General features: G+C 41.8%; 1 protein-coding gene across 1 annotated transcript; it reads right to left on the bottom strand.

The window, feature by feature from the left end:
- Positions 1 to 5,705: 5,705 nt before the first annotated feature.
- Positions 5,706 to 7,134, bottom strand: LOC309827877 (amyloid beta precursor protein binding family B member 2-like). The gene has a single exon (XM_082662769.1). It carries the CDS (start codon positions 7,033 to 7,035, stop codon positions 6,403 to 6,405), a length of 633 nt encoding a protein of 210 aa, XP_082518895.1. The 5' UTR covers positions 7,036 to 7,134; the 3' UTR covers positions 5,706 to 6,402.
- Between the last annotated feature and the right edge of the window lie 6,304 nt (positions 7,135 to 13,438).

The following is a 13,438-nucleotide window of genomic DNA, read 5'->3' as shown; positions in this document are numbered from 1 at the left end:
CTCTAAGAGCTGGCCAGTTACCTTCTCCCCTGTGTCAGCTTCTGGAATGTTGGTTAACGTGATTGTTTTCCCCAAAAAAGTTACATCTTGGTTTCTGCAGGATCTCTGCTTTAAACCTAATAATTTTCTATGACACCAATTCACCGTGCCAAATTCCTGAGGAGTATCTCAGAAAGGGCATGTATCTAATAATTAATGTGCATTCCCCTAGGTCAAGAGTCTCCGTAATTCTAACTACTATTTTCAGAGCAACAATGATCCTTTCTGTGTCCTTTTATCAATAGTAAGTCTGAAGAGTGTATTTAGGATGATTAACTTAAAAGATACGTTCTGTGGGCTCTATGGCATCCTCAAATTTCACTTTAGCGGTTCCTGGAACTCTTCAAAGAGATGGGGAAGGGGACTTATATTTTAGTCTGGCGCTGTCAACAGAACTTTCTGGATGATGAAAATGTTCTATATTTGCACCGAACAATACAGTAGCCACCAGCCATAAGTACCTATGAGCCAGTGAAAAGTGGCTAGTGTGACTAAGGAAGTATATACATATATATACTTTTATTTGGGGGGTGGGCTTGGACTGGTTTTGTTTTATTTATTTATTTATTTATTTGGTTGCGCTGAGTCTTAGCTGTGGTTCACAGGCTCCTTAGTTGCAGCTCGCTGGCGCCTTAGGTGTGGCACGTGGGCTCCTTAGTTGTGGCAGACATGTGGGATCTCCAGTTCCCTGACCAGGGGTCAAACCCGGGCACCCTGCATTGGTAGCATGGAGTCTTATCCACTGTGCCACCATGGAAGACCCCCTGAACTGGTGTTTTTTAAGAGGAAAAAACAAGATATGTTACTCTCACTATGTCCCAACTTTGTAATTTTTATGAGATACGGTGACTTAGGAAAAATATTTTGTTTAGTAATGTTTCCTCTTAACTTCATCTGTTCTTTTTATCTGAGTGGGCTATTTCTTTTTTTTTAATTTAATTTAATTTATTTTTTCTACAGCAGAATCTTATTAGTTATCTATTTTATACATATTAGTGTATATATGCCAATCCCAATCTCCCAAAACATCCAACCACCACCCCCCACTCCACCACTTTCCCCACTTGGTGTCCATACGTTTGTTCTCTACATCTGTGTCTCTATTTCTGCCCTGCAAACTGGTTCATCTCTACCATTTTTCTAGGTTCCACATATACGTGTTAATAAATGATACTTGTTTTTCTCTTTCTGACTTATTTCACTCTGTATGACAGTCTCTAGATCCATCCACGTCTCTACAAATGACCCAGTTTTGTTCCTTTTTATGGCTGAGTAATATTCCATTGTATATATGTACCACAACTTCTTTATCCATTCATCTGCTGATGGGCATTTAGGTTACTTCCATAACCTGGCTATTGTAAATAGTGCTGCAATGAACATTGGGGTGCATGTGTCTTTTTGAATTACAGTTTCTCTGTACATATGCCCAGTAGTGGGATTGTTGGGTCATATGGTAATTCTATTTTTAGTTTTTTAAGGAACCTCCATACTGTTCTCCATAGTGGCTGTATCAATTTACACTGCCACCAACAGTGCAAGAGGGTTCCCTTTTCTCCACACCCTCTCCAGCATTTGTTGTTTGTAGATTTTCTGATGATGCCCATTCTGACTGGTGTGAGGTGATACCTCATTGTACTTTTGATTTGCATTTCTCTAATAATTAGTGATGTTGAGTAGCTTTTCTTGTGCCTCTTGGGCATCTGTATGTCTTCTTTGGAGAAATGTCTATTTAGGTCTTGCCCATTTTTGGATTGGGTTGTTTGTTTTTTTAATATGGAGCTGCATGAGCTGTTTATATATTTTGGGGATTAATCCTTTGTCCATTGATTCATTTACAAATATTTTCTCTCATTCTGAGGATTGTCTTTTTGCCTTGTTTGTAGTTTCCTTTGCTTTGCAAACACTTTTAAGTTTCATTAGGTCCCATTTGTTTATTTTTGTTTTTATTTCCATTACTCTAGTGGGTGGATCATAAAAGATCTTGCTATGATTTATGTCAAAGAGTGTTCTTCCTATGTTTCCCTCTAAGAGTTTTATAGTGTCCGGCCTTACATTTAGGTCTCTAATCCACTTTGAGTTTATTCTTGTGTATGGTGTTAGGGAGTGTTCTAATTTCATTCTTTTACATGTAGCTGTCCAGTTTTCCCAGAATCACTTACTGAATAGACTGTCTTTTCTCCATTGTATATCCTTGCCTCCTTTGTCATAGATTAGTTGACCATAGGTGCATGGGTTTATCTCTGGGCTTTTTATCCTGTTCCATTGATCTATATTTCTGTTTTTGTGCCAGTACCATATTGTGTTGATTACTGTAGCTGTGTAGTACAGTCTGAAGTCAGGGAGCATGATTCTGCCAGGTACGTTTTTTTCCCTTAAGATTGCTTGAGCTATTCGGGGTCTTTTGTGTCTCCATACAAATTTTAAGATTTTTTTTGTTCTACTTCCATAAAAAAATGCCATTGGTAATTTGATAGGGATTGCATTGAATCTGTAGATTTCTTTGGGTAGTATAGTCATTTTCACAATATTGATTCTTCCAATCCAAGAACATGGTATATCTCTCCATCTGTTTGTGTCACCTTTCTTTCATCACTGTCTTATGGTTTCCTGAGTACAGGTCTTTTACCTCCTTAGGTAGGTTTATTCCTATGTATTTTATTCTTTTTGTTGCAGTGGTGAATGTGATCGTTTCCTTAATTTCTCTTTCTGATCTTTAGTTGTTAGTGCATAGGAATGCAAGAGATTTCTGTGCATTCATTTTGTATCCTGCAACTTTACCAAATTCACTGATTAGCTCTAGTAGTTTTCTGGTGGCATCTTTAGGATTATCTATGCATAGTATCATGTCATATGCAAATAGGAACAGTATCTATGTAGAGTATCATGTCATCTGCAAAAAGTGACAGTTTTACTTCTTTTTTTCCAATTTGTATTCCTTTTATTTCTTTTTCTTCACTGATTGCCATAGCTAGGACTTCTAAAACTATGTTGAATAATGGTGGCAAGAGTGGACATCCTTGTCTTGTTCCTGATCTTAGAGGAAATGCTTTCAGTTTTCCACCATTGAGAATGATGTTTGCTGTGGGTTGGTCATATATGGCCTTTACTATGTTGAGGTAGGTTCCCTCTGTGCCCACTTTCTGGAGAGATTTTATCATAAATGGGTGTGAATTTTGCCAAAAACTTTTCTGCATCTATTGAGATGATCATATGGTTTTTATTCCTCAATTTGTTAATATGGTGTAACACATTGATTGATTTGTGTATACTGAATAATCCTTCATCCCTGGGATAAATCCCACTTGATTGTGGTTTATGATGCTTTTTTTTTTGCAGTACGCGGGCCTCTCACCATTGTGGCCTCTCCCGTTGCGGAGCACAGGCTCCGGACGTGCAGGCTCAGTGGCCATGGCTCACGGGCCCAGTCACTCTGCGGCATATGGCATCTTCCCAGATTGGGGCACGAACCCGCGTCCCCTGCATCGGCAGGTGGACCCTCAACCACTGCGCCACCAGGGAAGCCCCCTATGATGCTTTTAATGTGTTGTTGGATTCTGTTTGCTAGTATTTTGTTGAGGATTTTTGCATCTGTATTCATCAGTGATATTGGTCTGTAATTTTCTTTTTTTGTAGTATCTTTGTTTGGTTTTGGTATCAGGGTGACGTGGCCTCGTAGAATGAGCTTGGGAGTTTTCCTTCCTCTGCAAATTTTTGGGAGAGTTTGAGAAGGATGGGTGTTAGGTCCTCTCTAAATCTTTGATAGAATTCACCTGTGAAGCCATCTGGTCCTGGACTTTTGTTTGTGGGAAGATTTTTCATCACAGTTTCAATTTCATTACTTGTGATTGGTCTGTTCATATTTTCTATTTCTTCCTGGTTCAGTCTTGGAAGGTTATACCTTTCTACGAATTTGTCCATTTCTTCCAGGTTGTCCATTTTATTGGCATAGAGTTGCTTGCAGTGGTCTATTAGGATGCTTTGTATTTCTGCTGGGTCCGTTGTAACTTCTCCTTTTTCATTTCTAATTTTATTGATTTGAGTCCTCTCCCTCTTTTTCTTGATGAGTCTGGCTAAAGGTTTATCAATTTTGTTGATCTTCTCAAAGAACCAGCTTTTAGTTTTATTGATCTTTGCTATTGTTTTCTTTGTTTCTATTTCATTTATTTGTGCTCTGATCTTTATGATTTCTTTCCTTCTGCTAACTTTGGGTTTTGTTTGTTCTTCTTTCTCTAGTTCCTTTAGGTGTAAGGTTAGATTGTTTATTTGAGATTTTTCTTGTTTCTTGAGGTAGGCTTGTATTGCTATAAACTTCCCTCTTAGAACTGCTTTTGCTGCATCCCATAGGTTTTGGATCGTCGTGTTTTCATTGTCATTTGTCTCTAGGCAATCTTTGATTTCCTCTTTGATTTCTTCAGTGATCTCTTGGTTATTTAGTAACGTATTGTTTAGCCTCCATGTGTTTTTGTTTTTAACATATTTTTTCCCTGTAATTGATTTCTAATCTCATAGTGTTGTTGTTGGAAAAGATGCTTGATATGATTTCAATTTTCTTAAATTTACTGAGGCTTGATTTGTGACCAAGGATGTGATCTATCCTGGAGACTGTTCCATGTGCACTTGAGAAGAAAGTGTAATCTGCTGCTTTTGGATGGAATGTCCTATAAATATCAATTCATTCTATCTGGTCTCTTGTGTCATTTAAAGCTTGTTTTTCCTTATTAATTTTCTTTCTGGATGATCTGTCCATTGGTGTAAGTGATGTGTTAAAGTTCCCCACTATTATCGTGTTACTGTGGATTTCCTCTTTTATAGCTGTTAGCAGTTGCCTTATGTATTGAGGTGCTCCTATGTTGGGTGCATATATATTTATAATTGTTATATCTGCTTCTTGGATTGCTTCCTTGATCATTATGTAGTGTCCTTCCTTGTCTCTTGTAACATTCTTTATTTTAAAGTCTATTTTATCTGATATGAGTATTGCTACTCCTGCTTTCTTTTGATTTCCATTTGCATGGAATATCTTTTTCCATTGCCTCACTTTCAGTCTGTATGTGTCCCTAGGTCTGAAGTGGGTCTCTTGTAGACAGCATATATATGGGTCTCTTTTTTGTATCCATTCAGCAAGCCTGTGTCTTTTGGTTTGAGCATTTAATCCATTCCCATTTAAGATAATTATTGATATGTATATTTCTATTACCATTTTATTAATTGTTTTGGGTTTGTTTTTGTAGGTCCTTTTCTTCTTTTTTTTTTTTTTTTTTCAGAAAGGTTCAATTTAATGAAGTTTGTTGCCATGGACAATACATGATGGACAGACAGCTTTCTGGGCAAAAAGCATTAAGGTAAGATTGAGCTAGATGCAGAATCCTAGCAGAACATTTACCTAGGAGGTGGAAGACAACGTGGTGGTGGAGATCTAAAATATAAATGACATTTCCTCAACTCCAAGTTGCATATTGGCTAATTATCAAACTAAGGATGAAAGGCTTATGAGGAATATTTCATTTTAATGTTTATGTAGAGAATGGCCATAGTGAACTATAATTCTCTAGCTGCATTGTACAGTATAAGGCAGAAGTTTGAAATATTTCCCACCCAAAATGCATTATAATTTTGTTAATCTCTTTCTTAATAATCAGTTTGAAAACCATCTGAACAGAAAAGGCTATTTTTGTTCTGTTTTAATTTCTGAAATTTAGTTTTTCAATTTTGAAGCTTCACTTTTTTCCCAACATCCCCCAAACAGCTGTAGACATGAAGTGGTGTCCATGTGTCAAAGAGCTCATCAAGGAAAGTTGCCAGTTGGTTTCTATACTGATGCCAACAGCCAATTTTGTCAACCAAAGGTTCGATTTTATGAAGAACTAAAACGAAAACTAGTCATCCTGTTTTTACAGCAATTCAGTGGTATCCGGTATGCAGTGTCTACTCCAATGTTGAAAACAGGGCAAAGTGCCGTAGGACTTAAAAGTTGCTTGTGACAGATCCAGTCAAGAAGACAGTGAAACTAACCCAGGTGTCATTCACTCCAAGGACTCAGCTGCTTCACTGGGAGGGGTGTGGCCACATTCTTCCCTGTGTGTGTGAAGTTACATAATGTTCACGATATTTACAGTAAGAAAGGGAGCTTCCACTGCTCATGATGTAACTTACTGACAGCAAAAAAAATTAGTCATGCTTTTCATATCACACGACGGTGGCAAGACGAGAGAACATGCTTGTCTAACACTGTTTGGTTAAGTTATTAATCTCTGAAGACAAAGCATCAGCAACTGAATGGAAGGCCAGAGATCAGCTCCTCTTCTTTAGTGTAGCTATTCAATCTTCAGTAAATGTTACAAGATCCTTTCACATATGCAGCTATGGCGTTTCTGTGACAGGGCGTTTCTGTTTCAAAGTGTCAATGAGGGATAAGACCCCTCGTTTTACATTGGTTGTGACTCTCCTGGTCACAGAGTCTGCTGGCGGAGGAGGTGGTCGAACTTTCTGTGAAGGCGGCCTGGCTACCAGGCACTTCTGGTATCGTAACATGCAGGCAGCCTGCACTGCCTCGGACACGTTACTGGCATTAGGCTCGCACCAGAAAACATGGCACTCAAAGTGCTGGTTCCCAGTGTCCATGATGAAGGCAAACGTATGCACATCCTTCCCGACGCCCATGAAGGACAGGAATCGCACCCGACACTCCACCAGGATCTCCTCTTCATTCTTCTCACTGATGACAGTCACAGTAGCATCGGCCACATTCATGTTCACTGAAGGCCAGTCCTCCTTGCTGGACGAGGTCATAAGACTTTCTATGGCATTGTTCAGGGTATCCATTCCGACTGGTTTGTCCACAGGTAGCATGCCCAAGTACTGCACGTGGAACTCTTGGACCAGCTCAGTCTTTGGTGTTGGAAAATCTACTTGCAGGGGCACGTCGAGGTTCACGTGGGCCCTTTCCTGCAGGGAGCTGCAGGCCAGGGCTTTGGCGTTCTTCCGTTCGGCCATGATCTTGGAACAGATTTCGTGGAGACTTGTGGCAATGGCTTTTGCTGGTGTGTCACATCGAAATACATGACATTTCAAAATTCTTGTGTCTTTGTCTCTTGCTACATAAGCAAAATCTCTTGGCCTCCCGGGCGGCCCCGGGGCTGGGCGAGGATGCCGCCCCCGTGCCGGGGACGAGACCAGGTTGCGGGCACCAGCCACCCCGGAGCGGTCGCTCACACCAGCTGCTGTGCGTTCCTTCCGTCTCCCTTTTCTTCTTTTGTGTTTCCCACTTAGAGAAGTTCCTTTAGCATTTCTTGTAGAGCTGGTTTGGTGGTGCTGAATTCTCTTAGCTTTTGCTTGTCTGTAAAGCTTTTAATTTCTCCATAGATGCTGAATGAGATCCTTGCCGGCCAGAGTAAAATTGGTTGTAGGTTCTTCCCTTTCATCATTTTAAGTGTATCATGCCACTCCCTTCTGGCTTGTAGAGTTTCTGCTGAGAAATCAGCTGTTATCCTTATGGGAGTTCCCTTGTATGTTATTTGTTGTTTTTCCCTTGCTGCTTTCAATAATTTTTCTTTGTCTTTAATTTTTGCCAGTTTGATTACTATGTGTCTCAGTGTGTTTCTCCTTGGGTTTATCCTGTATGGGACTCTCTATGGGACTTGGGTGGCTATTTCCTTTCCCATGTTAGGGAAGTTTTCGACTATAATCTCTTCAAATATTTTCTCGGGTCCTTTCTCTCTCTCTTCTCCTTCTGGGACCCCCATAATGCAAATGTTGTTGCGTTTAATGTTGTCCCAGAGGTCTCTTAGGCTGTCTTTGTTTCTTTTCATTCTTTTTTCTTTATTCTGTTCAGCAGCAGTGAATTCCACCATTCTGTCTTCCAGGTCACTTATCCGTTCTTCTGCCTCAGTTATTCTGCTATTGATTCCCTCTAGTGTAGTTTTCATTTCAGTTATTGTATTGTTCATCTCTGTTTGTTTCTTCTTTAATTCTTCTAGGTGTTTGTTCTTTAATTCTTCTAGGTCTTTGTTAAACATTTCTTGCATCTTCTCGATCTTTGCCTCCATTCTTTTTCCTAGGTCCTGGATCATCTTCAGTATCTTTATTCTGAATTCTTTTTCTGGAAGGTTGCCTATCTCATTGTCATTTAGTTGTTTTTCTGGGGTTTTATCTTGTTCCTTCATCTGGTACAAAGTCCTCTGGCTTTTTGTTTTGTCTATCTTTCTGTGAATGTGGTTTTCCTTCCACAGGCTGCAGAATTGTAGTTCTTCTTGTTTCTGCTGTCTGCCCTCAAGGAAGTATATTTTAAATTAGATTCAGTTTTACATTTATGTGGCCACATTACACGTGGCTGGGTGGGGGTGGGGAGGCGCTACTACAGTAGACCGTTCTGGTCTGGAGCATCAGAGGATGTGGATTTCTGATAGAGTAGCTTCACATTCATAGGTGTCTCCAGGGGTGAAGCAGTTGTGAAGTACTATTTCCTCAACAATGTCTGGAAACCAGCCAGTGGTTATCAGTGATGATGGCAATAACAATACAGTGCACATGGAGCTTTCACACAACATCATTTTAATCTTCACAAAAATCCTGTGAGTTGGGTCCTCTCCTAATTTAGAGAAGAGAAGATTGAGGAGTATAACTGCTTGACCAAACTCACAGAGATTTTTGGGCTCAAAGTCCTGTGCTGTAGTGCTATGCTCACTGCTCAGTGGTTTTCCAATTTTACAAACACTCTCTAAGCAAGATTGTCCCAGGCAGAGATCAGAAAGCTGCAGCCTAACAGAAAGCAGGAAACGTGAGCCCCAGCTCAGCTGAGAGGGCTCTGCTAGTGGTGAAGAGAGGGAGGGGGAGAAAGAAGGGCAGAAGGAAGGGCAGATATCCTGAAGGACAGGACTCCACCACCACTGTCTGTGCACTGGACTCAGGCTTTAAATTCACCCCATTTGATCCTCTTCACAATGCTCTGAGAGCAGTATTTCATCCTTATTTTCCAGATGAGAAGAGGGAGGCTCTGAGGGTTTACATAACTGGCTATGATTTGTTCAACCTATACAAGTGGTGGAAACGAGATTCCAGCTCATTTGCTTCCAGACCTCCAGACAGCCCCAACCCAGTAAATGGCCAGAGCCAGATTAAAACTGGAGCAGAAATGGGAAAGCAGTGGAGTTGTGCTCTTCATCAGCAAGAACAGAGAAATGCTAGTGCCATCTATCAATACAATTCTCCTGAAATTCTCTTACATGCCCTCTACTTGTAAGCTGAGGACCCAGTTTCCAGGACTCGTGGAATTTCATTCTTATTAAAAATCTGGGACAAATGGTCTCAGGACTATGGTAAGCATGGGAGATGGACCAGCACAGCCTCTGTGTCACTGATGGTTCAGATCTGTTCTCCAGGAAACCACATGACAAAGAGAGATGAGTCTGGTGGTCTCCTCACTAAACCCTGGAATCATAGCGACCCCAGACCAGGAGGATGACACATATGGCCCGGGCACACCCCCACCTCGAAGGCACTGTATCTAAACCAGGGGCCATCAACCTGGCCCACCTGAGAGTGCTGTTGGGGCCAAGGCTTTACAAAAGGAGAAGACAGAAAAAAGGCAAAGAGAAGGTAAGGAACCATGAGGAAGGAAGAAACGGAAGAGGCAGCTGCCACTGCAGGGGCTTCCTTTGGGCCACGTGGCCATAACAATAGCAGTACTGGTCCTCATGGCAGGAACTCACCTACAGCCTTCAGCTTGGTCTCTAGATCTTGTGCCCAATTCCTGCAACACTCGCAACTCCACCACCAGCTCCAGCTACTCGGGTTAAGTTTTTAGTTTTCTTAAAGTCTCACCTTAAATGCTGCTGCTTCTAAGAAACCTTCCCTGTTTCTCATTCCTATTTTTATGCCCCTCTTTCCTCCCTTGACTCTTTCCTCCCTACCTATTCATCTGTTCCTTCCTGGAGATGATAAGCTCATGGAGGATAGGAGACTGAACCAAGTGAGCCTTCCAGTGTCTGTCACGTAGCAATAACAATAATGATGCGGAGCCTAGTAAGAATTAACACGCGCTGAGCAATTACTATGGGTCAAACATGGGTCTAAGCATTTTAGATGTATTAACTAATTTCATTTTTACAACAACCCTGTGAGATAGGCATTATTACTATCTTCATTATACAGAGGAGAAAAGTGAAGCACAGAGAGGTAAGTAAATAAACTTGCTTAAGGCACACAGCTAGTAAGGGAAAGAGCTAAAAGTTGAACCCAGGCAGTTTGAGTTTAAATGCTTACTCTTATTCACTTCACTAACTTGCTCAATATGCTACGGGTGCTCGCACATGTTGACCTATCCATTTACTTATGATTTTTCTGTGTAAATCACTCATCTCAAATCTAAACCATGATAGAATGCCTCCTGGACTAGAGAGAGAAATGTGTGTAGCTCTGTACACCTGTAGGTAGTCAGCAAATTCTCCAACAGTCATGAGAGATAACAGCAAGTGATCTAACTTGTTATTTGCACAGAATGAGCTACATTAATTGCTCTTGGTAAGCAATTTTAATCTTTCATATGTGCTTTACACATTCCCCTCTAGTGAACCATACATTCAGGTACAGGATTTGAACAAATTCTTAAATGTGTTTCGGGACAATTTGTGGTTGGTAAAACCAGGGTTCTAGGTGAGACACAAGAAGATACTGTGAGATGGACCACAGACAAAGGGAGTAGGTGGCTTGCTCTAATAAAAGCAATGTGGTAATGCTGAACCCCTTAAACACTGGCAGTGTTTTGTTCTTTGAGTGATAATAAGCAAATGTTTTAGTCAATCTTGATTCAGAAATAGGCAGGAAACGCACAACCATGTACCCAGGTGCATACGTTCAGGGAAAATGAGTATGCCATGCATACTCACAGAGAGGGGTATGGGGGGGGGGACGGCAGGCAGAATGATGGCCTCCAAGGATATCTTTGTCCTAATTTGTGGATCCTGTGACTATGTTAGGCTACTGGCAAAGGGAATTAGGTTGCAGATGTAATTAAAGTTGTGAATTGGTTATTATCCTGTATTATCCATATGAGCCCAGGGTAATCACAGGGTCATTAAAAGGGGCAGAGGGAGGCAGGAAAGTCAGTCAGAGGAAGATGTGATTATGGAAGAAAAGTACAGCGAGATGCAACATTGCTGACTTTGAAGACGGAGGAAGGAGCCACAAGCCAAGGAATGCAGGCAGCCTCTAGAAGCCAGAAAGTGTAAGGAAACAGATTCTCTAGAAAGGAAGGTAGCTCTGCCAACATCTGGATGTTAGCCCAGTCCAGTGAGACCCATGTTGCACTCTAAAACTGTAAGAAAATAAATTTGTGTTGTTTTAAAGCATTAAGCTAGTGGTAATAGGAAACTAACATGGAGTGAGGTGAGGCAGGGATCTGAGAATGTCCTACCTGGGAAGTTGACAATCTGCAGGGCTCACTCTCTCCTGGCTGAGTATGACAGAGAGACCCAGGTGTGTGCTGCTCTCAAGCATCCTTCCTGCCACTTGCAGCCCTTTCTCACGGCTTAGGTGCAAAATAAAAAGGTACAAAATACATTTCTTGACACAGGTTGAGCCCTTGAAATTATAGAGACAATTTAACACAAAACCAAAACAACAAACCTCCTGCTTCTGATTCAAGTAGGTGGTGTTCTTGAGACCTAAAGTGCCCAGAAAAAGCTTCTCTCCCTCTTTCACTTTGCCTAATAGACAGCTTTTGGAAAACCCTCAGGGTCATAGCTAATGGTGGAATCCCTTTTCTTTCTTGTGTCCTCACTCTAGGACCAGTGATATTGGGTGAAGGAAGCCCAGGCTTAAAGACAGGGGAGGACACAGTTCACAGAGGACACTCACCTGGCTGGCTGGCTACTGAGAGAAAAGGTTCAGGCGATTTTTTGATCAGGTGCTGTTTAAAGATGAAGACACTTAATGGAGGAGAGAGTCTGCCGCTCTCTGACCTTGGCTGTGTGCTTTTCTCCATCTCCTGTCAAGTTGAGCACGAAGAACAAACAATTGCTGATGAACTGGAATATGAGAATGAAAAGTGCAGACAGCCACTCTGAGGTGAGGCTGAATTGAGTCCTAGGAAACGCAGCTCTATTATAACCACCCAGGGGAAGAGGGACTTGTTTCCAGAGAGTTTTAAAGACGTACACAGTTTTAAAGTTTTAAGGACTGAGGTGTGAGTCCAGGCACGTCTGTGAGTTGTGTGATGTGGGACCAGTTATTCAACCTGAGGAGGCTGTTTCATCAGATCCAGCGCCGTGGTTACACCTGGCCAACAGATGGTGATGGGGTGTCCTGGGAAGGCTTCTTTGCAGCAAAGAACCGATGTGCAGTGCCGCTGGCTCAAATCAAGAGAGGGCCATGCAGCTGATACGAAGCTATGTGCAGAGTCTCCCAACACCCGAGAGCAGAAGCTCTGACTGGTCTGGATCCCAGATTCTGGTTTATTCCAGGACCTTCCTAGCCAGAGCCCATGGAACTCTACTTCTGTTTTCTTTTGGCTTAACCTTCTAATGGATTTCTTCTTCTTTCTCTTTTTTTAAATACTGAGCTGTAACTGACACACAATAAAGTACCTAAAATGTAAGTGTGTGGCTCAGTGCATTTCTACACACGCCCATGTAACTACCACCCACATCAAGATATAGATCAGGGGGTCAGCAAACTCAGGCCCGTGAGCCAAACCCCATCTGTCACCGTTTTGTGAAAAGAATTTTATCAGAACATGCCCACACTACTGTTTGCGTCTCGTCTATGGCTATTTGAGTAGTTGCCACAGAGGCTCTGTGGCTCCAAAGCCTAAACCCTTTACCAGGTGACCCTTTACCAGGCTGGCACCTCTCACTGACAGAGGAGCCTGTCAGACTGTCTCCCAGAGGCTGGCTCCACAGGGCCCCCAGTGGTGCTCAGAGCCCTCTCTCTACAGTGGTGGTTCTTCTGTCTCTCTGTCTCATCTATTTCTGAAGCAAGAATACCATTGCAAATCTGATCGGACCTAGGGACCCTCTTCTCAGATAAATGCACAGGTAGTAAAATGGTTCACTAAATATTAATTTTTTTTTTTACCTTTTTCCTCCCTGTGTCAGTGAAAGAGATATCAGAAACACATCTTGGATTCATGAAGATTTGTCTTTCTTAGAAAAAGAAGGGGTGGGAGAGAAGACCTTTTTATTACTTTTAGCTTCACCTGAACAGGTAGGTATAGGACATGTACCCCTGTGGTGGGGACAGAGGGGGTAGAACAGGATACTTTGTGTTCTGAGGCCCTTACCCAGGTGTATGGGTCCCCTCACAGATACGAAGACAGCCCACTGACCTAGCCCTCTGGTGATGGCAGAGCCCCGAGGGTGAGAGCTTAGCTCTAAGATTCTGCTCAGGTCCCCCTCCAGGA

This window comes from Grampus griseus (assembly GCF_964374135.1).
Source record: "Grampus griseus genome assembly, chromosome: 10".
NCBI lineage: Eukaryota > Metazoa > Chordata > Mammalia > Artiodactyla > Delphinidae > Grampus > Grampus griseus.
The sequence above is the reverse complement of the archived record's forward strand: the minus strand, read 5'-3'. Positions and strand labels throughout refer to the sequence as shown.

Coding starts and splice junctions, on each gene's coding strand:
- LOC309827877 (XM_082662769.1), bottom strand. CDS start 7,035: ATGGCCGAACGGAAGAACGCCAAAGCCCTGGCCTGCAGCTCCCTGCAG.